The sequence below is a fragment of the Dipodomys merriami genome, unplaced genomic scaffold, assembly GCF_024711535.1.
Source record: "Dipodomys merriami isolate MVZ:Mamm:240054 unplaced genomic scaffold, mDipMer1.0.p SCAF_27, whole genome shotgun sequence".
Taxonomy (NCBI): Eukaryota; Metazoa; Chordata; class Mammalia; order Rodentia; family Heteromyidae; genus Dipodomys; species Dipodomys merriami.
Genome location: NW_027204159.1, coordinates 13,956,959 through 13,977,693, shown reverse-complemented (window position 1 = coordinate 13,977,693; position 20,735 = coordinate 13,956,959). Strand labels below are relative to the sequence as shown.

Sequence of the window (20,735 nt, the reverse complement as noted above, 5' to 3'; positions counted from 1 at the left end):
TTTCAGCTATCATTGAATGATGGTATGTACCACTCACTAGTGCCTGCAGGCCTGATGCTCTGGGGGAAGTGTCTTTGGGAATTGCTTCCATTTCAGGGCAGTTTTATAGCCCAACTCTTTCCAAGAAAGTAGACTTGAATACCACTTCCAGATCAACTTCAGACTTTGACTTTTGTATTCAGAGATATCATAGGTAAAGCAACTGGAATAATATATAAGGGTATATAACTTTTCTATGATGTCTTTTAGATGACTGAAAATAAATGCTGAATGACTGAAAAATGAAAAAAAGCACCGTGGAAACTATTTCTCAATATACCTTGTTTTTAATTATGCTAAAAACCTTACAACAGAATCATGCACTAGATGATACCTCTGAGTATTGCTAAACTGGTTTTAGAAATCATTACCTGTACCTCATCAGATCATGTATAATGCAAAGTTAAACTACCTAGGTAGGAGAGCCTTAGATCAAATTCCAAAGGAAAAAGTACCCAATGCTGTTTTCTTTCAGGGGTTTTGTGCCTTTCCTCCCATTACATCAGTATCCCAAACTACTCAAGTAGAAGAGCTATCCAGGAATCTAGTACAGGGGATGTTTTTGGATTACATTTAGGCAAAGCAAAGGAAAGAGTAAGCTGACAAAGAAAATCCTGAACAGTAGAGAAGAATGAATCCTTGAGAGTGGGGATGACCTAACATTCCTTACATTGTCAGGTCTAGGAACCTTGTGGGACCAGATACTCACAAGCCTACCATGACTATTTCATAACCAGCCTGGAAGGGGCCAAAGCATCAGATTTCCTCTGATGAATATGGAAAAGCATCATGAGAAAGGTAGGATTTTTCAGAGTTATTTCATATTATGGCAGAAGTTTGGTTGGCTGATAGAATGTTCTAGAACTGACTCAGTGAGGAAAAGAGTAGTGGGGGGCTTCGCACCGCTGATAGGGACAAGTGGAAAGATGTCATTAAACAATGTGTTTTGACCAATGTGCTAGTATTTCTTTAAAACCTAGCTCTCAAACTTAAAAAAAAAAATCTTGATTTCTACAGTTTGTTAACAACAACAACAACAATAACAACTATACTCTTTCCATGAGAAATACCTTCTCATAGCAGAAATATCTTCTCATAGCAGATTTCAGATTTTGAGGTGCCAACCTGATGTCCCTGAAAGCAGTCTGCATAAGCAACTCTCATGGCCAACACATCATCTTGTTAACCTAAGTTTATCAAGAGGGCCTTTTCTCATAAAAATCCATCGGAGCCACTGTGAAGGCAAAGAGGTTTAGTTTTCTTTTCTAAGTTAAATGTCATGTCGCAGGATCACTTGTCTTTTGGTACGACATGTTGTCGCATGTGGAAGAAAGAATGGCTAACTTGCTAGCAATTTGAGAGGTCAGCTTCTGGGTGGTCAGCAGATGAACTACCTCAGAGAGGGTTGTGTATTTGTGATCAGTGCTCCTATGGAGGAATTCTGTGTGATTCCTTCCTGGGAAAATGGGGCTAGATCTGCCTACAGGTAAGATTAAAAAACAAACAATAGAGTAATTGTCATTCTTTCTATTTGCATACATCTCCATGGGTTACAAAGGGCTTCTTCCTTGATGGTAACTTTTCATGTATGCAGTTTCTAGTTGTTCATTAAGACATGGATAGGTTGTTAATACTCGTGTTTCTAGGTCATTTTTGCACACATGGATGATTGAGTTGAAGTGCATCTCCCAGTTCTCTGCACATGGAGATGTCCATGAAGCACTGTCAGGAGAAAGAACCTTCCTTTCATTCATGCCTGGCTCTGGGCCAAGTCTGGACTAAGCACTTTCCTTACATTGTTTCTGAAGCCACCCAACAATCCTGTAAAGTAGCTGTCTTTGTTCTCTTCTGGTTTATAAATACAGTGAGCCAAAGGTCAAGAAAAAATACTGTTAAATATCTGAGCTGGGACACAAACCAGGACTGGCACCTAAAACCTAGATTAAAAATCTCTAAACTGACTCAGGTCAAAGGTTTTAATAAAATTCTAGATGTTTAATGTGCTAAGTGGACAGGATGAGCTAGCCTAACGGCGGGGGGAGGGGGGAGTGGAAGGGGGGGTAACTGGTGAACCTTGGGGGAGGGGGCCCATGACAAGGGTGATAGAAAAAGAATGTGTGCACATGCTGTCATGCTGAATTGGGTAACTTAAGAAGGCCATGTATTTGTAATTGGCTCTTTCTGTGTAAAGCACCAGCCTGAATTAGGTCAGCCATTCAGAGTGTCCTCTGCTGCACCCATTGTAGGCTGTGGCCCCCTTTACATAAACTGTAAATTCCATCAGAGCTGAGCTAACCAGACATCAACTGCATTCATGGTGCTGAATATCTACAGTTCCTTGGTAGTGTTTGACATAGTGTCTGAGAATATTTGTTGAATTGATTATTTGATTTGGCTGGTGGCAAGGAAAGTAAACCCTCAGAATAACAGCAATGTATGTTCACCATGCACCATCTCATTTAATCCTCCCAGTAACTTTCTGAAATAGATGCTATCCTCTCTAATCTATAGGTTAGAAAACCCATGTCTGAGAAAGAGAGCTTGTAACTTGTTTGAGAACACAATCATGAGTGGCAGGAAATTAGCTTTGTCTGATATCTTAACACTAGACAATGATCTGTTATTTTATGATGCATCTGTTACTTCACTAAGAAAACTCAAGTTCTTTGAACTAGATGATAGAATTTAACTTCTGTAAAGGAAAGTACTCATTTTGTATTAGCTGTATGCTCTGTGTCTAGAACAATCTTGTAAAAATTTTGGCATAAATATAGACTGTAATGAATAGGACAATTATTTCAGTAAGAGTAGGAGTTATAAGCTAGAAAATTTCAGGCTCACAATATATAAATTTTGCATGAATTTTAGTGAGGATAAAGGCATAAAACTTTACTAAATCTTACTAAAGAAATTCAGTGACCTATCCACTCAAGAAACATTTATTTCCATTCAACAAATAAAATTAAGCATCTACAAACTGGCAGGCACTTATTATTGAGAATATAATGAAAGTATTTGACAATGATAACTCAACAAATGCTGTAAAATAACATAGATCATGAAAACAACTGTAAAATGTTGTGGGAACAGAAATTAGTATTAGAAGTAGGAACCGTGGTGTGGTCATAAAATGTCTGAAAGAAAATAGGAATAATGTAGAAGTTACATAATGCCTAAAATAGGAGGAAGGGCATGGGGAATAGTATGGGGGCAGTGCCAGATGCTTTGGGGAAATATTTGATGTATGGAAGAATGGATCAATAAGTCCTCCGAGGATTAGTCCGTATGACGCTTTACAGTGCCAGCATTGCACAATCTGACATTTACCGTGCATACACCTTCAATGGCATGTTTCCATCTTGGTTTTAGTTGGAGGAGCTCATTGCTCATTGCTCATAGGAAAAAGAAAAGAAAAAAATCATAGCATAGAAACATGGAAGGCTACTTTATGAAAGAAAATCTATCTCATTTGGCTTCTCAGAACTTGAGTCTTTTTGAATAAATGGAGGAATAATTTGGGGAGACTTGAGAAAAGGAAATTTTAGTAGCCCTACAGTATGGATTTATGGGACAGGCATTTCTGCCATTGGTTACAGTGGAAAATTCCTCCATCTCAGCTTGGCCAATAAACCCAACCTTATTTGATTCATCACAAGCCTCTGTTCCAATCCAAGCTGTGTTTTAGGGAAACGAGAGAATTTGCCATCCTATCCCAAGGCCTGCTGCCATAACCTATGGTTGTTCCAACTGAAGGTGACCAATCTTCTTATCACTTTGACACACAAAGAAATGAGCTTGGATTTTGCCCTTCTTTTCCCTTCCGCTAAATACCAGTCTCCAAGAGAAACGAGACTGTGAACCTACACACAATGAAGTCTTGATGCCTGAGTCACACACACAGATCATCATACAGAAGAGCCAAGCAAGATAAGGAAAACTAAAATGGATTCATCAACTTGCCCTGGTCTTGATCTATTTCTTAAATCTCTCATGTAGATTTTGGACAAATATCATACAAATATGTTAGATTTTACCTCTAGATGAAGATTAAAATGAGAGCTACTGGAAGCCGAATTTTTCTCTCCAAAATTACATCAAGAAATACCTCTACTCTCTCTTCCCTGGGAAATGCAAGTCACTTTCTGAATTCCACCTGTCAGAAGCATCTAATTCTTCTTGGCAATCGAATGGCAATTCCCAACCTCCATTAAGGACTTGTTTTTCCCATTTTTTTGAACTTCAAATACTTCCTAAATTGTGTTAGCCGAAGCATTGTATGTATATAATTAACTTCCAGGTCCCTCTGGGCTCATCCAGCTAAACTCATGAAGCTCAACTGAGCAAGACTTTTCGCTGATGTTACAGTGACACCCACTGAAATGAACACCTTCTACAACAGGAAACCAGGGATATATCTTTTCTTTTCTTTTCTTCCAAATTGGCTTTCTAGCAATTTGGGTTTGCTTCATTAAATGATTTGGGTTGTTTGTTTCATAACAATAATGATCTCATTTTCTTTCAAATGCAGGATTTGCAATTTAAGGAAATGTGAGGGGGATGAGGGGGAGGGAAGGAAGTCTGTATTGTCCTTGTGGTTGAAGTAAGAAGACAGGCCTTAAACACTGCGCTCATTGGATTCGTGCAAGTCCCTCGGTGTAGTAGGGGTTCTCTGTGGGCCCAGGGCTCCCTCAGGCTTCAACGTGCCTTCCTTATTGAGGACTAGCAGAGGGCGTTCCTGTACCAGTGGAAAGGAACCGAGGATCCACAGCTGTTAGTTCAACACCAAGGTGCAAGGGCGAAGGAGAAGGAGACATCTTCCGAATGCATGCGAATACCCACCAGATCCCAACTCAGCTCAGGCTCAACCGTGTGCTCGCCTCGGCCTGTGCACCTCTGGAAGCTTTGCTGAACGCAGCAGCTACCTTCAGTGAGATGTTCACACTCTGGAATTGTTTATGATTGCAGTTGGGAAGTTCCGCTACCCTACCCCACCCCCCATCTCCATTCTACTCTGGCACCGAGGCTAAGATGGGATCAGCCTTTCTTTCCACTGTCTGCACCCTTTCTGCGGCGTCGAGTTCCAGGCCTGGCCCTTTTTCATCCACAGGGGACCCCAATGCGTCCTATAGGGATGAGCAAATAAATGAGACTTCGAACCTATCCCAAAGTAGTCTGCTTCTCCGCGCCCCCACCTCCGACCCCGTAGGTGCAAGGTGTCCCGAGAAAGGCAGTTGAGCGATTGGGAGGGGGTGGTGATTGAGGGCTACCTAGACGCAGCCCCGACGTCTCTGTGGGTCTGGGGCACTTTCAAGCTAGCTCCCATTGCTGCCCATGGGGCGGGTTCGCGGCTGCGTGCGCCCCAGTGCCGCAGCGAGCCGCCGCAGCCGCTGCCCAGGCCACCACGGCGGCTGGGGGCCGAGTCCCAGGGCTGCTGACGCGGCTGGGAGGAGCCTCGCCTTGAATGCACCAGCCGCCTCCAGATCCTGCAGCGCGAGCAGCAGCAGCAGCAGCAACAGCAGCAGCAGCAGCAGCAGCAGCAGCCGCGGCGGCGGCGAGTGCGCGCGTGCGGGTGAGGGCGAGTGCGCTGGCGCCGGCCGCAGCGCCCTGCCCAGCTCCCCGCCGGCGTCCCCGGCCCCCCGCCCGCCGGAGCCGCCCTCCCGCGGGACCCGCACCCGCATCCCCACCAGGCCAGCCCGGATCCTGCCCCTGCCATCGCGCCACTGCAGCCTGCGTCCGGAGAGGCACCATTTTGTCGCGGCTGCCCGATCTTCCCCGGGCCAGGCGGGATCTCGATTTTGATTTTTGATATTTCCTTTTCGCCGTTCGGAGCGGCTGCCAACCACAGGAACCTGTTGGGCATCTCGTGAGCCTGGCTGGTGAGCGCCTCCCGGGCGGGCGGACGGGCGGGACCCGACCCCTCGGGGCACCGCGCATCTCGGCACCCGGAGGCGGCGCGGGCAGGCGCAGCCGCATCTTCGCTGGGAATTGGAGCTGAAGTGAGCGCACGGCGCGCGGGAGGAGCCGCCGCAGCCTCGGAGAGCCCGAGCGGAGGAAGCTGACAGCTCCCTGGCCGGGTTTTTATCTTTATTTTTCTCTCTCTCCGCCTCCCCGTCTCCTCCTCAGGCTCGGACCATGGTGCAGTCCCACCGGCTCCCCTGCCCCCCTCTCCTGTGAGGCTGGCTGCGGGGAGGGATCATGGATACTTGTCTGCCGGCTTCTGGTTCCCACGCAAGTAAGCCTGCTGTCAATGGAGGAGGACATTGATACCCGCAAAATCAACAACAGTTTCCTGCGCGACCACAGCTATGCGACCGAAGGTAACGCCGCCAGCCCGGCCGCATTCCGCCGCTGGGGCCGGGTTGCAAGTTGCGGATCGCTGTGGGTTGCGCTTTGGGCAGCTCCGGGGCTCAGGGGCCCGGACTCCGCTTAGGGCCCTGGGGCTGGGGCGGGGCCCCGGGCTTGGTTCTCCGGGCAGCTGCCCGGGCGCCGCACCTCCAGCCGGACTCTGCCAGGCGAGCCCAGCCTTCAGCAGCAGGTGGACCCGGCGCCCCGGGGAGTTACCAGGGCCCTAAGGGATTAGGCTTTTCAGGGCGCGGCTCCCTGCCAGACCGATGGTCCTGGGCAGGCAAATAAACCTCGCCCTAAGATACTCCCAGTGAGGCTTGGAGGAAGAGAAGAAGGGAAGGGGTCCACTCGGACCCTCCCCGAGCACAGCGAGGTCGTGTCTCCGCGGTTTGCAGGGAAGGCATGGTTTCATTTCCTGCCCCTTCTCCTATCTAGCTCTCTCTGGCTCCAGGTCACCTGCTCAGACAATCGAACCCCCAAAAGGCCCTTCGCAAAAAGGGCGAGCCCCTTCCTACCCCCCCCCCTTGCAAGTCAATGAGCAAGAAATTAAAAGAAGAAGGGGGGAAAAAAAGGTAGCTGGGGAAATGGTGTTCCAGCGGCGAGTGAACAAGGCTGACACGTGCGGCGGGCTACGCGATCGGTGGGGCCTTTAAAATCACCATTATGAATTCTGCAGCAGTAGTTTCTGCTGAATCAACAACCAGCAGAAAGCGAGAGGTTCAGCAAGCTGAGCTTTGCCAAGAGGTGGAATTGTCCTCTCTCTCTCTCTCTCTCTCTCTCTCTCTCTCTCTCTCTCTCTCTCTCTCTCTCTCTCTCTCTCTCTCTCTCTCTCTCTCTCTCTCCCTCTCTCCCTCTCCTTCCCTCTCCCTCCCCGCCCTCTCTCCTTCTCTCTCTCGACCAGCTTGTTCTGACATTAGCAGGAGTGCTGTGCAGGCAGGCAGGGAAAGAGAAGTCAGCAGGTGGATCTCGTTCTCATTCTGTGTGTGTGTGTGTGTGTGTGTGTGTGTGTGTGTGTGTGTGTGTGTATGTGTGCGCGCGCGCGTGTCCGCAGCGACTGCAGACATTTTATTTAAATGAGAAAACTTTTGCATTTTTGCTTCACATTCTACCTGCAGGCCGTTAGCCATGGCCACACATGTAAAGTCTTGCATGATCATAGGGCAGTATCCTCAGGAGAAAATAGGTGTGAAAGGGGTTTAGGAAGATTGTACAAAGCATATATGAAGATTATTCTTAGGCTTGAGGGCTAACATTTGTGTAATGTCTAATCAAATCAATAGGTTATTGGAGAAATGTGATGGGGATGGGTAAAAGTTTAAGCTCTAGAGAATATAAAAAGAATATACCATCTGGGGGTAAAGGTGGCATCATCTTCCATAAATATCTCTGGAAGTTTAGGATAGGAAGAACACCCAATGCTGTGGAAAAATAGATTCTCCGTTCCACCCCCCCCCCCCCTACTGGAGAGCATCAAGCCCAAGATGTCCACAGCATTATAAGCAAGAGGCTTTTTCTGTATACAGCTCATATTGAGCACCTTACTTGCTGTTTGTGTTTATCTGCTAATTTGAATTGTAAGTGGTGCTTTGTCAGGGACCAGAGAGCTATGACTAACCCTGTCTAAAGATGACACCCACCAGAGAAATTGGCCTTGGGGAAAACTGTTTATGACCACAAAGCAAGAGGATGACTGTTCTTCTGTTTTGTTCTGTATTACATTATCCAGGCAAAGGACACTTACTGAGCTGAGAAGATGGCCAAATTGGGGCCATGTGTATAGGAGTATGATTTGATCAAGAGACGTTGTACCCATAAATTGATAAGTTGTTAAATTGAAGAATGCAAGAAAGGTAAAGGAAAAGAAATCAAGAGCTGGAGGTGTGGCTCAAGTGGAAGAGAACTTGCCAAAGAAGTAGTAGGGCTCAGGGTAAAAAGAAATGAATTTAAAAAGTTTTCATTCCTTATTGCTTCCAAATACTTATGTTTATTCTTCTTTTGTGGCTTTATATTTTTTCTGCTATGTAAAAAAAAGTAGCCTCTCAGATCTTTCTTTAATCCTGATAAAGGTATGGAAAAGAAAAAAAAATGAACTCACATTACATAAATACCAGCAAGAAGTTCTATGGGTCTTGACCTATTTGTAGCAGGGGACATCCATGAGGTTATACTGGCCAGTGAGGGAGAACACCCCCCCCTTCAGGTGAACACCTGAGGAAACACTTCCATGCCTTTGGCAAGCCTCAGATCCTGATCCCTGTGATCTCTTCCCCCACATTCTCTTCCCCCTTCTGTGTTTGAGCTCATTACCCTATTGACTGAGACCTGACTTTATTTTTCTATTTCCTTGAATGGTTCTATATTTTCTTCCTACCTGTGCGGATACAACAGGCTGGATTTTGTTTTTTCCTAAATTCTCCTTCACATTTGTCTCTGATTTTTTTTTCCTCTTCCCTTTGCTCAGATCATTTCACACTGCAGTATGCTATTTAAAGCTGAAAGGGTTTTGCTGTGTAGTTAGTGTGAAGGACTCTAAGCTCAATTTGCATTGTAAGTGCTAGCTGCAGGCATGTTTATCCAGCTAAGCATCTCTTTCTCCTTTTCTTTCAAAAAAAAGAAGGCTGGTTGCACATTTGCTTAAAGATGTTAACATATTTCCAATGATTTTTTTAAATTTTGGGTATTAAATGTATTGCCTTCCTCCACCTTTTCCTATCATTTCTCCTTTCCTAAAGTTAACACCTTTGGGTATTTTCAGTGTTCCAAGCTCTATGCTGAGTCCTTTCTATTGTAACATTTATATCCAAACCCTGTTAAGTGGGGTACTCACTGATGCAACCTAGGCCAGGAGATGTTAATAATTTACCAAGGTCACGATGCAGTGATAATGTAATCTTCAGACTCAAGATTGTCTGAAGCTCATGTGCTTTTATGAAGTTCTGTGCTGCCTGGTCCCCCTTTAACTATCCGCTTCTACCAGAAAGATCGCAAAGGTTTTAAGTGTATCTGGAGTAGAATTCTTTCAAGAGATAATTTACAAATGTCTGTTTGGGGCTATATAGGGAGTTGGAATGACTACAAACTATCAACCTGATAGTTCCATTGGCCTTTTGAAACAAGAGGCTCAAGGTTTCTTAGGCAAGGATTCATTTGTCAAATCTCTCTCATCTATGTGTGGATATTTTTCCCCCTGTATTTTTAGGTTTCTGTAAGATCTCCCTAAAACCCTCTCTCCATAACAGGCGTTTTCTAGGTTAATCTCACATTTTCAAGCAGGGACAAGAATAGTCACATAAATGTAATGTTTTAAAAATAACTATTCTGCTCTCAGTTTCTTTGGCTATAAAATGGAAACAGTATCTTAAGAAGAATGTTTTGATATGGAGAAATCACTAGGGATATTATCTAATACAAATCAGACTCCAAAGCCAGGTGTGGTGGTGGTTGCCTGTAATCCCAGCTACAGGAGCCAGGGCTTGAAGATGAGAGTTCCAGGCCAGCCTAGGCAAGACACTATAAATATAAAATTAAATTAAATATGATAATAAAATAATAAGCTGGGAGCATATCTCAACAAAATCAAAACAAAAAAGATCAGTGCTCAACAAACTATAGCTACTGGCATTCCTTTCCACCACTATCACTTGTGCTGTTACATAATAAACATGCAATCTTTCTTTCTCTGTATGTTGATTGAGATTTAGACTGTATGTTGATTGATTGAGATGGCCTTGAGGGGACGGGACATTGGAGGTAGATAAGTGGTCACTAAAAAGCCCCCACAGTCCTCTTTTACTTATTCACTAGCAATGGATCTTGTCATTTAGTAATTTCCTTAATGTACTTGCTAGTTCTTGGCCACAAGTAAGTTCCATCCTTCTTCAGAGTCCTTAATGAATTGTCCTGTGTGCACATAGTAAAGGAAAAACAAGCTAACTTTTTTAAGCTATGGATTGAAGGCGAATGATTGTCTCTCAGTGGTAGAGTCCTTATCAGCTGTAAGGAAGGCCTAAGCTTCATCCCCAGCACCAAAACTAAATCACTGATTGGTTTTGCCTTTAATTCCTTCTACTCATATCAATAGTCTTTTTTGCAAAGTTGACACAGCACATTCCAATAGGGACCTGGTCTCTGTCTTCAGGGAGCTTTCCATCTAGCAGGGAAAGTAGAGACATAGAACAAATAATTTTGCAAGTAAACAAGTAACTATACATTGTGTTATGTGATATTCGGGAAAGGTCTATGTGCCTTGAGAATATAGATATAACATGGAAAAGGGGGTATAGTTTAAATAAGTTTCAGGGAAAGTATCTCCCACTATAGTTTAAGTTGAGAATTAAAGGAGCAGTTTTGCATTAAGAAGAGATTAAGAAAGGTGACTATGGAGGAAGAGTGAAAAGAAATAAAATTAGACTGGAGCCTGTAGTTTAATTTAGAATAATTAGTGGGAGGAAATGGTGATAGTAATATGATAACACATATATATATAAATGAAAAATTCCAAGTGATCTATAGATATTCACTATACTAGGGTTCCAACTCAGAGCCACCTTCTTTCTAGGCAGAGGCTCTACCACTTGAGACATTTCCCCAGCCTTTTAGTTCTATTTTTAAGATAGACTCAGTTTTTGTAGGGCTGGCTTGGACTTTAATCCTCCTTTTTTCTTTATTGAGATAGGGAACCTACTAATATTTTTCCCAACTATCCTCCCAATTCCCACTTTCCCAATAGCTGGGATTACAGGTGTAAGCCTCTTTGGCTCAGTAAATTGTCTGCCTGCTTGAAAATTTTTTTAATGTTGGGGTAAAAAGAGGCTGAGAGATATTTAGGGACCAAATCATGTTGAACCTCATTGACCACAAGGAATTTGGAATTTATCCAAAGATGCGATCAAAAGCCATTAAAGAATTTTGATGAAAGGAGAAACGTGATAAAGTCTGTGTGTGTGTGTGTGTGTGTGTGTGTGTGTGTGTGTGTGTGTGTGTGTGTGTGTGTGTGTGTGTGTGTGTGTGTGTGTGTGTGGTGTGTGTGCTGGTCTTGGGACTTGAACTCAGGGCCTGAGCACTATCCCTAAGGTTTTTTTGCTCAAGGTAGCATTCTAACACTTGAGTTACAACTCCACTTTCAGCTTTTTAATTGGAGATAGGAGTCTCACAGACTTTCTTACCCAGGATGGCTTCGAACCATGATCCTCAGACCTCAGCCTTCTGAGGACCTAGGATTACAAACATGAGCTACCAACACATGGCAAGGTGTTTCTTTGTTTTGTTGCTTTGTTTTTGTTTGTTTTTTAAGAACTCAGTCTGGCTGCTGTGTAAGGTGAAATTAGAGGGCTGAGGAGTGTGAAATGAATAAGAATGAAAGTGGAAGAGATAACCAGGAGACAGTGCTGTGGCAACCTTGGCTGGTGGTAGTAGTGAAGATGGAGAGAAAGAATTGCATAGAGAAAGACTGCAACTATGACAAACTTATTTAAAGTGCTGAGTTGGGTGTAAATGGCAAAGGTTTTGTCAAGTATGAATCCCAGGATTTTTCCATAAGAATGAGAGGATTTATCAGGGAAACGGTAAGCAGGCTTTGGAAATTGACTACAGGACCTGTGAGACATCTGGTGTCACCGTAGCTCTCCAGAGTAGGCATTTGCTTAAAAGAAAGTCCTAGAAATGACATATAAAATTGGGATTGGACATCACACAGTGGATTAAAGGTATTTAAAACTATGAGAATAAATGAGATGCTTAGGGAAAGAACATTCTAGAGCAAAATTTGAAGGAATGAGTGAGACATTACAAAGAAACTGATCTTGGCTTTAGGGGTAAAGAAATTGGAACAAAAACTACTTCATAAGCATCTTGGTAACCACAATTAGCTATCTACTAAAATCACTCAAATGATGATATTTGGACATTTCTTAGCAATGTGGTAAAATAGGAAGAATCCAGTCTTAGATGTGTTGAGCTTGAAATTGGAGTAACACTAGGGAGGAAGTGAAGGTCCCATCCCCTCCCCCAACCCACATGCTCAAGAAAATGGAAAGCTAGGATGAATAAGTCTGGCAAGATGCATGACAATGGCTTCTAATATGAAGTTTCTGGAAAAGCAGTGGAGAAATAAAAGGAGGTTGTGTCCTTAGATGGAGAGCTGCCTCTGGTTCCTTGAGTTGCTTTGGTATCTGTATGCAAATATTAGATCCTAGTATTGCAATGCATATGGATGAGTCTTCAAGCTCTCAGAGAAACCTGAAATGGAAGGTGGGAAGAAGCTGCCTTATACTATTGTAAATGACCTTTCTGGGGACTGGAAATGTTCTGCTACTCAACATAATAACCAGAGTGCATTGAAAATCACTAGCAAGTATTCATTATTAGAATCAAGGTCCCAAGGGGCAATCCCAAGCTCTTTTATGAGTGCTGGTCAGAAATGCACTGATGAACCTGGGGTGAATAATATTAGGCCTGTCCTGTCAAAATATTGGTAATTTTCTGTGAAAAGAGCACAGCTGTAGACTGACATTCCTAGACTCTGGCATTTGCATTTAAGAAACTAAAGGTCCAACTTAGACATTTAGCTGAAGGAAGACAACTGAGATATTGTAAGTAATGTCTATGTTACAGGTATTTTTCTAGGTATTTTGTCATATGATTATTCGTCTAATCTCCTGCAACAACTGAGAGAATGGTCACATATTGGTCCCATTTTTCAGAATAAAATATTCTACCTTACAAAGAAACAGAGAAACATGTATAGTCAATACACCTGTATTGCAAACATACTGATTTTAAGTGAAATAGCCCAATCAGAGCCCAGAATAGCCTGGACTCTAGGTACCTGATCTCTCGCTCTTTGTGAGAACGCGTTAAGGATATTGCAGGTGAGATATCGCCTTGATGTCCTTGATGCTCTGCTAAATTTACTACATCCATCTTTTCCTGGCCTTTCCTATCATCTAATCAGGAAGGAACTAAATTCCCTCACCTAGTCCAGTCTCTCACTGCACTCCTTAGCTGATGTTTTCCTGTAGATTGGATATACTCTTTCATAAGCAAAGGAAGTACTCGTGGAGTTGAGCACCGAAGCTGTGATAACTAGGTAGCGTTTTAAATTACCCTCTTCTGTGTTACTCATCCCATTGGCAAAGCAGTTCACAAGCTGAGAGTCTCGCCGGGCCATCTTGATACCCATTCCCCAGGGATGATGTCAGTTCCTACCACTGTCTGGGCCACAGCAAAAGGAGTGGACAGCGGTGGCTATTGGATGGTAAATGCATCTCTTCACAGAAGTGAAGAGGTATCTGAGGCCTCCTTGCAAAAAGCCAGAACTACTTCCTGTTTCCCTCAATCGCCACTGATGACAAGATGACTTTGCTTTCATCCGACTTGTCATCTTCCCTACCAGATTTCTTTCAGCCTTTGCAGGAGAACTCTAGCATCTGGCTGGAAGTCAGTTCAGATGTAACTCATCCGTTGAAAGCACAGATTGTTTTGAACAGGCTACTATGAGCTTTGGCATCCATAACCCAGGAACCCTGAGTTCTTACTAAGAGTTAGGACTATTCACAATAGATATGCACATGTAGAATACATAGAAAACCAGTTTTTATCCACTGGTTTCATTGGAAAAAGAGCTGTTAGGGGCAATGAGACAAGGGGACGAGACTCTTGAGTTCTGTGTCTTAGAAGAAAAAAGAGTTGATTGCTTGTAATAACCAATTAACTAAATAAATAAAATAATGAAATGAAGGGGGGTGGTTTCTGTATGTAAGCTCCAATAGGAAGTGTGGAGTTTAGATGGGTATGGGCAGGGTTTACCTTGGGGAAAGCTGGGGTCTGCTAGCTAGAATGTGCATCATGAGGGAGAGAGCGTGGCTATATAAATAGGCACACACTTCCTAATTTATTTGTACTTTGTTTTTACTCCCACTTGATATGTCTTAAAGATCAACCCTTACATCTGTCTGCTTTCTGAGTATGCAGTATATCCTGTGTTATGACTGTACCCACAATTTGTTTTGTTGTCCCCTGGCGATTTGATCATCTTTTCCAGCTTTTATATTACGTAAGATGCTACAGTGATTAGCCGTCAATTTATATGATATAAATATATATTTCTATATCATAGTACTATATATAATCTGTTTTTTGTTCAAACATTCTCCTTTCTGATTTTATCACCTTAAAAGATGCAGGTTGCTATTCTAAGTAGAATAGTAAGAAGAAACCTCTGATTCTCTAATGATTTATGTAACTTTGTTAGCCACAAGAGCTGAGAGCCTGAATTTCCTAATGTAGAAACAGAAAACTATCTAGCATCATTCCTGCTACTATGTGCATAGTATTGTGTCTACTAAAACAATTGTGGGTTTTATTTTATTTTGTGCCAGTTCTGGGGCTTGAACTTGGGGTCTCATGGTCTTACTTGACTTTTTCATTCAAGTCTGGCAGTCTGTCACCTGAGCCACATCTCTACTTATGGTGTTTTTTTTTTTTTACTAGTTAATTGGAGATAAAAAATGTTGGAGATTTTTCTGCCCAAGATGTCTTTGAATCTCAAACCTCAGATCTCAGCCTCCTGAATAGCTAGGATTACAGGCATAAAACACCAGTGCCCAGCTGTTGTGGATTTTAGTGTCAATAAGTAAGAATGAAGGCTGGGAATGTAGCTCAAACCTAGGCTTAACCTAGGTTTGATTTCTCCCTACAGAACAAATAAAATAGAATAAGCAAGAATGATTGATGGCAGTTGAGAAGGACTTTCTGTGTGCCAAGGACAGGCTTTGGTCCTAAAAGTATTGTCTCATTTATCCCTCACAATGCTGTAGGCTGATGCTGTTCTTTTTTCTCTTTAAACGAAACATTTCAGCAGAATGAAATGATTAGCCAACAGTTAAGCACTAGTGACATCCAGTTCTAAACTCCATATTCTTGAGCAAGCAGTCCAATTTAGTGTGTGAAGATACACACACACACACACACACACACACACATACACACACACACACAAGTTGGAGCTAGAGCACTAACCTTGAGCACAAAAGCTCAGAGGAAGCATCCAGGCCCTGAGTTCAAACCTCAGACATCAACAACAACAACAAAAACACTAAAGTTATGATGTGGACACAAAGGAAAAATCAATTTGCTTTTCTAAAGCAATACTCTTTTAAATCAATATCTAGACAAAAGGTTCAGTTTTGATGGAGGGTTCAAAAATGAACAAGGAGAAAGTGGTGATGTGAAATACACATCAGAAGCCATGGGCAGAATTCTCAGACTCACCACTATAATGAGTCACTTTTGCTCTCTGAGCTTCCAGTTCCTAATCTACTAATCATGAGATTGAAGGTTGGGGAGGGGAGCCATGCTCTCTGTAGCTTTTTCCATTTTTTACATTTCTATAGGTAACCAGCGGGGTCTCTGGTGTGTTCTGACCTGGACCTTGCACTTGGGAGTGGGATTCGGGGAACATGGATAGAGTCTCTTAAGGGCCCCAGAATTCCAGGTCTGACTGTACTTACTGAAGGATCAGATCATTCTTCTGGCAAGAAAGCTGTGGTGCAGCCAAGAGGCGGAGCCAAGGAGAGAACCATCTCTTTGCCAAAAGCTGCTGCAGATGGAGGAGCCAGGCTGTCTGGGCAGCCCATGACTTTGAAAGAAGCCATTTGGCAAAATTCTTGGCAGGAGCTGCCTTACAGCATGAATACTGGAGATGGTCCTGGGCTGGAGTGAAGCGGCGATGCAGCAAAGGTGGCTGGTGGAACAAATAACCATCTGCTGCGCAGAGTGCTGCTCATCTTGCTGCACTGACAGGGGAGAAGCAAGTGCCAGTCATGGAACTAAGCTCTCCACGACTTGATCTGACAGGCACAATAGCATCCCCACCCCCACAAACCAAACAGAGGTTTATAAAGCCTCAAGCACAGCCTCAATTACTGCCCTCCCCCCCACTGTTACTGAGTAGAGAAGAAAACTCATCAACCCGAAATAAGCATTTATTGCCAGGTGCTGTATGGGAAATGCTGAGGAGTGGACTGAACTCTTTAGACTGTACTGTTGTCTCAGATATCTCCCTGACTATGGGGGGGGGCACTGTGGTCCCAACGCAAGTCCCCATGTGAGCCAGGCAGTGCTGTGTGGACCTCCGCCTTCTCATGAGGTGGCCTGGGTGGGGGAGTCAGAGCCCACCTGGATCTTGCTCAGCTCAGGTGGATTTTACTTCTGTGGCCTTAGATTGCTTATACCATTTTGGTGGATGTTTCTCAGCAACAAGGACACAAGTGGTTTTTTTCTTTCTTGCTATTGTTTCTAACACATTTATAAGATGATTTCTTTTTTGCTTTGTATGTCCCTCCCCCACAGTATAACCCCTGCTTTCACTGTATTTGATGTCGGTATAATTTGTGGAGGGGAAGGGAAAAAACAAATCGTTTAAATAGGGATACAGGTGGACCCATTGCAACAATGAGATGTACAAGTCATTATGTCAAAAAATGAACTTTACAACTTTGGCGGGGGGGGGGGCGGGGAGAGTATAGTGGAGATGGGAGGTAGGAATGGTAGGGGAAAAACAAAGGAGGAGGCAACAATGCTTGATAAGAAATAGACTCATTACCTTGCTCGTGTAACTGTTACCCTTCTGTACAGTATTTTTACAATAAAATACTCATTAAAAAATATGACAGGGGATGTAGCAGCATGTTGTCCCTTAAATGTGAGGATTATAAAACACAGAAGAATCCCCCTCACCTCCATGCATTTGAGACCCATGGCTGACTGCATTTGAAATAGTTAAAACAAAAAAATAATGACACACATTTTAAACAGTATTCATTTTCTATTAATAAGTTTTTTTAATGTGAAAATACCATACAGAGGGGTTATAATTACATGAGCAAGGTAATGAGTACATTCCTTATCAAGTATTGTTGCCTCCTCCTTTGTTTCCCCTTACCATCCCTGCCCTCCCATATTCATTAATGTTGGTCCAAAGCCTAATTAATAAATAGTGCTTTATCTGATGATTGTGGGTTAATTTGTTTTTCTTGCACAAATAACACCCAAATGATATTTAAAAAAAAACCATGTCCAATGTTTATTTACTTGGGATAGAGTGAGAGATTAGACATCCCACAAGCAATCTTATTACAGATTTCTATGATTGTTTTCCAATTAGTCTATAAGATTTAATTCAATAGTTGGTGTCCATCCTTTGGAAGCATCAACTTTCCTTTCAGATGAAATAATCCTTTTCTTCTTTTCACACCATTCTCTTTCCATCCCCTCCCATGACACTAACCTAAGGCAACAACAGCAAGAGATGTGAGGACAAACACACCAATTCTCAGTAAACATGCAGCTAGACAGAAGCATAATTGGCCCTGTGTGCTAGGCACCAGTCTGCTGATGAACTTCATTTACAAAGTATGCTATTGGCCCATGTTACAGAGGAAATGCAAGGTACATTTTCACCCAGTGAATTAGCTGATTAGAGGTCTGTTAAGAGAACTTCTAGTGTACTTGTATGAGATAGAAGAGCTACTATATTAATATAGCTCTCAAGAGAACACAATTGGGTTAAGTGCTTTGTATCTAATATGGATATAGATAGATATAGAAATAGAGTACTTATATCTATACATATTGTCTCTATCATCTATCTGGCAATCTATGTCTAACGTCTATCTGTCATCTGTCTATTGTCTGTCTACCTATAATCTATCACCTATCTATAGTTTGTATCTATCTAAACTACAAATTGTGTTATATGTATAATGTAGGTGTGTGTGTGTGTGTGTGTGTGTGTGTGTGTGTGTGTGTGTGTGTGTGTGTGTGTGTATTCCTCATAGCAATTCTCAAAAGTGTATACAATTGAAGCTGAATTTGGTGAGATTTTAAGGTCTTTACTGCCACTATTCATCTCTTAGTTCAGTGCTTGTTAAACAGCACTCATTTATTACCCATTTATTGAGGAAATGAGGGAAGTAAGACCTGAATTTCTACTGCATTGGTGATAAAACATAGGTTTGGGGCAGTTGTATAATCTGCATATCATCAGTCAGCCAGCAGACCCAGAAATTAAGGCAGGTACCTCTGACACAAATTTGCCTTAAGACAAATTTAGGTATATTACAATAATTTTTATTCTATGCTGATTTTTAACATTTACTTTGGAATCAACAGTGCCTTTAGAATAACCTAATAGGATGAACATTTAGTATTCTCTCTTTTTGCTTATGAGAATATTTTGTTTCAGTAAATCTTGTCCAGCAGAAGACCAGATTACTAACAGCTTGGGCTTTTTCTGTCCTAACTGTTCTAGTAAAACTTATCTACAAAATCAGGTGGCAGCCAGAGGACCAATTTGCTGAATTTTATCCTAAAAAATTAAGAACCCAATAAAAGTTCAAAAGTATTGAATTGTGACTGGCCCAAGTAAGGGCTACAAGTAAGCTTAACTGGCCAGAAATAGTTGAGTGGGATGTTGGATGTAGAGAATGGTAGGAGAGACTTTCCATATTGGAGAATGGAGTCTTGTGTGATACTTAGAGATAAAGGTAAGCCTAGGCTGTTAGTTGAGGAGATAAGCTGGAGATTAGAAATGTACCCAAATGTTTGATAAAGTCCTCCAGTTATTCACTCAACAGTCATTCTTAAACTATTTATGATATCCTAGGCATTGTGCTTTTAAAAAATCCTAGTGTGGTAACACACACATAGTGTTTACAGGGCTCAAGCAGAAGATTCTGCATACAAGGTTACATAGGGTGGCACTGTCTCCAAAACAAAACAAACAACTAGAATATAACCCGATATTGGTTCTACTGTCATAAGGCTATATATTCTGTTGGGAAGTTACATAGGAACTAAACATAAGAATGCATATGAATGTAAATCTTTAAAAAGTACTGAGTAGGAAAGCAAGAATGACATGAGAGAACAATGTATATGCTCAATGATGAATATTTGGACTATAGAGGAAAGTTGGAAAAAAAATCAAATTTACTTCTAGCTCAAGACACAATTAACATGAATAACTTTAATATTTTCTTCCAGGGTCTGTGCATGTGTGTGTGTTTGTGCGTTGCATGTGTGTGTGAGAGAGAGAGAGAAATTATACTAGATGAATGGGTGAATGCTAGAATTATATGTAAAATGATAATCATATCTAAGGTTAGTTTGGTTCTGGCCTAACAAATACAATACTCTATAGCCTTCTATAGTTGAATCATAATTTACCAGCCACTCTAGCAGTTTACATTGTTTATATTGAGTTTTTGCTTTAATAATGAATCCACACCATATCTTTAGCTTGCTTGCTTGCTTGCTTTCTGTCTGTCTTCTTTCTTTCTTTCTTTTTTGTCAGTCACGGGGCTTGAACACAGGGTCTGGATGCTGTTGCTGAGCTCTTTCACTCAAGGCTATAGTGCTCTACCACTTTGAGCCATAGCTTCTGGTTTTCTGGTAGTTCATTGGAGACAAGAGTCTCACAGACTTTACTTCTCAGGTTGACTTTGAACCACTATCCTCAGATCTTAGCCTTCAGAGAAGCCAGGATTACAGGTGTAAGCCACCTGCGCCTGGCCATTATAAAGTATTAAAACTTGATATCCAGTGTGTGACCTATTTGCTAGAAACTTAGAAAATGACTAGATGAATGAATGGATGAATGAATGATGTGTGGATGGATGATGGATGGACAGACCAACAGTTGAGTGTATAGATACTTGAGGTGGTTACTCAGCAACCCTCCTCAAAAGAATTACAGTGCTAAAGTGTCTTCTAGAAACACTAAGTTCGGGGGCATACTGTTAAATTTTACTTCTCATTCCCTCCAGTTCTGTCTTGAAGGCAAATTGGGGAGGAATGAGAATCTTAATTAGGGTAGATCCACAGGGTCATGCTCCCTGGAATTAGTCAGTGGTGTTCATTTAAAAAGAGAGGAGATGGAGGGTGAGTCCCTGCTCACTCACAGAAGGGATTGGGCAGTTCAGGTTTTCCATGAGACATCTCCTATTGCAACTAATTTCTACTTCCTTCTCCAGTTGCCTTGCAAGGCCAGGGATTAAAAAAAATCACTAAGGTCTTGCCAGGATCTGAACTCTGCTCTGTGATAAAAATGCACAGTCTGTCTTATCATCGTATCGGGCTCTGCTGCCAACACTTACTCAGTCCCTAAGCTTTCTCAGCACAATTGGAGATGGAAATTTTCCGATCAGAATTTTTCCTCTTAAGTTTTAGAAACTTGGATTTGAGCCTGCTAGAAAAGCCAGGTCTTTTTCCAGTTACTGGACAAGTATGTTGCCTTTGAGTCATTCATCTGGGTGGCTTTGATGTAGACTTTGGCACACACTGAATAGGCA

At 42.3% G+C, this 20,735-nt stretch overlaps 1 protein-coding gene across 10 annotated transcripts in view; it reads left to right on the top strand.

The window, feature by feature from the left end:
- The window catches only part of Ppp2r2b (protein phosphatase 2 regulatory subunit Bbeta), a 437,725-nt gene that overhangs the window by 148,285 nt on the left and 268,705 nt on the right, over positions 1-20,735 (top strand). For 2 of the 10 annotated variants that reach the window (XM_070036327.1, XM_070036323.1), the window contains exon 3: positions 718-837. The exons of 6 other annotated variants lie outside the window; for them this stretch is intronic. In XM_070036327.1, coding sequence (XP_069892428.1) covers positions 810-837 — 28 coding nt within the window. In that variant the 5' untranslated portion in view covers positions 718-809. Of the gene's footprint in view, positions 1-717; positions 838-5,650; positions 5,916-6,162; positions 6,357-20,735 lie in introns of those variants that run through there. 2 more of the 10 variants (XM_070036319.1, XM_070036324.1) reach the window with 2 other exon arrangements.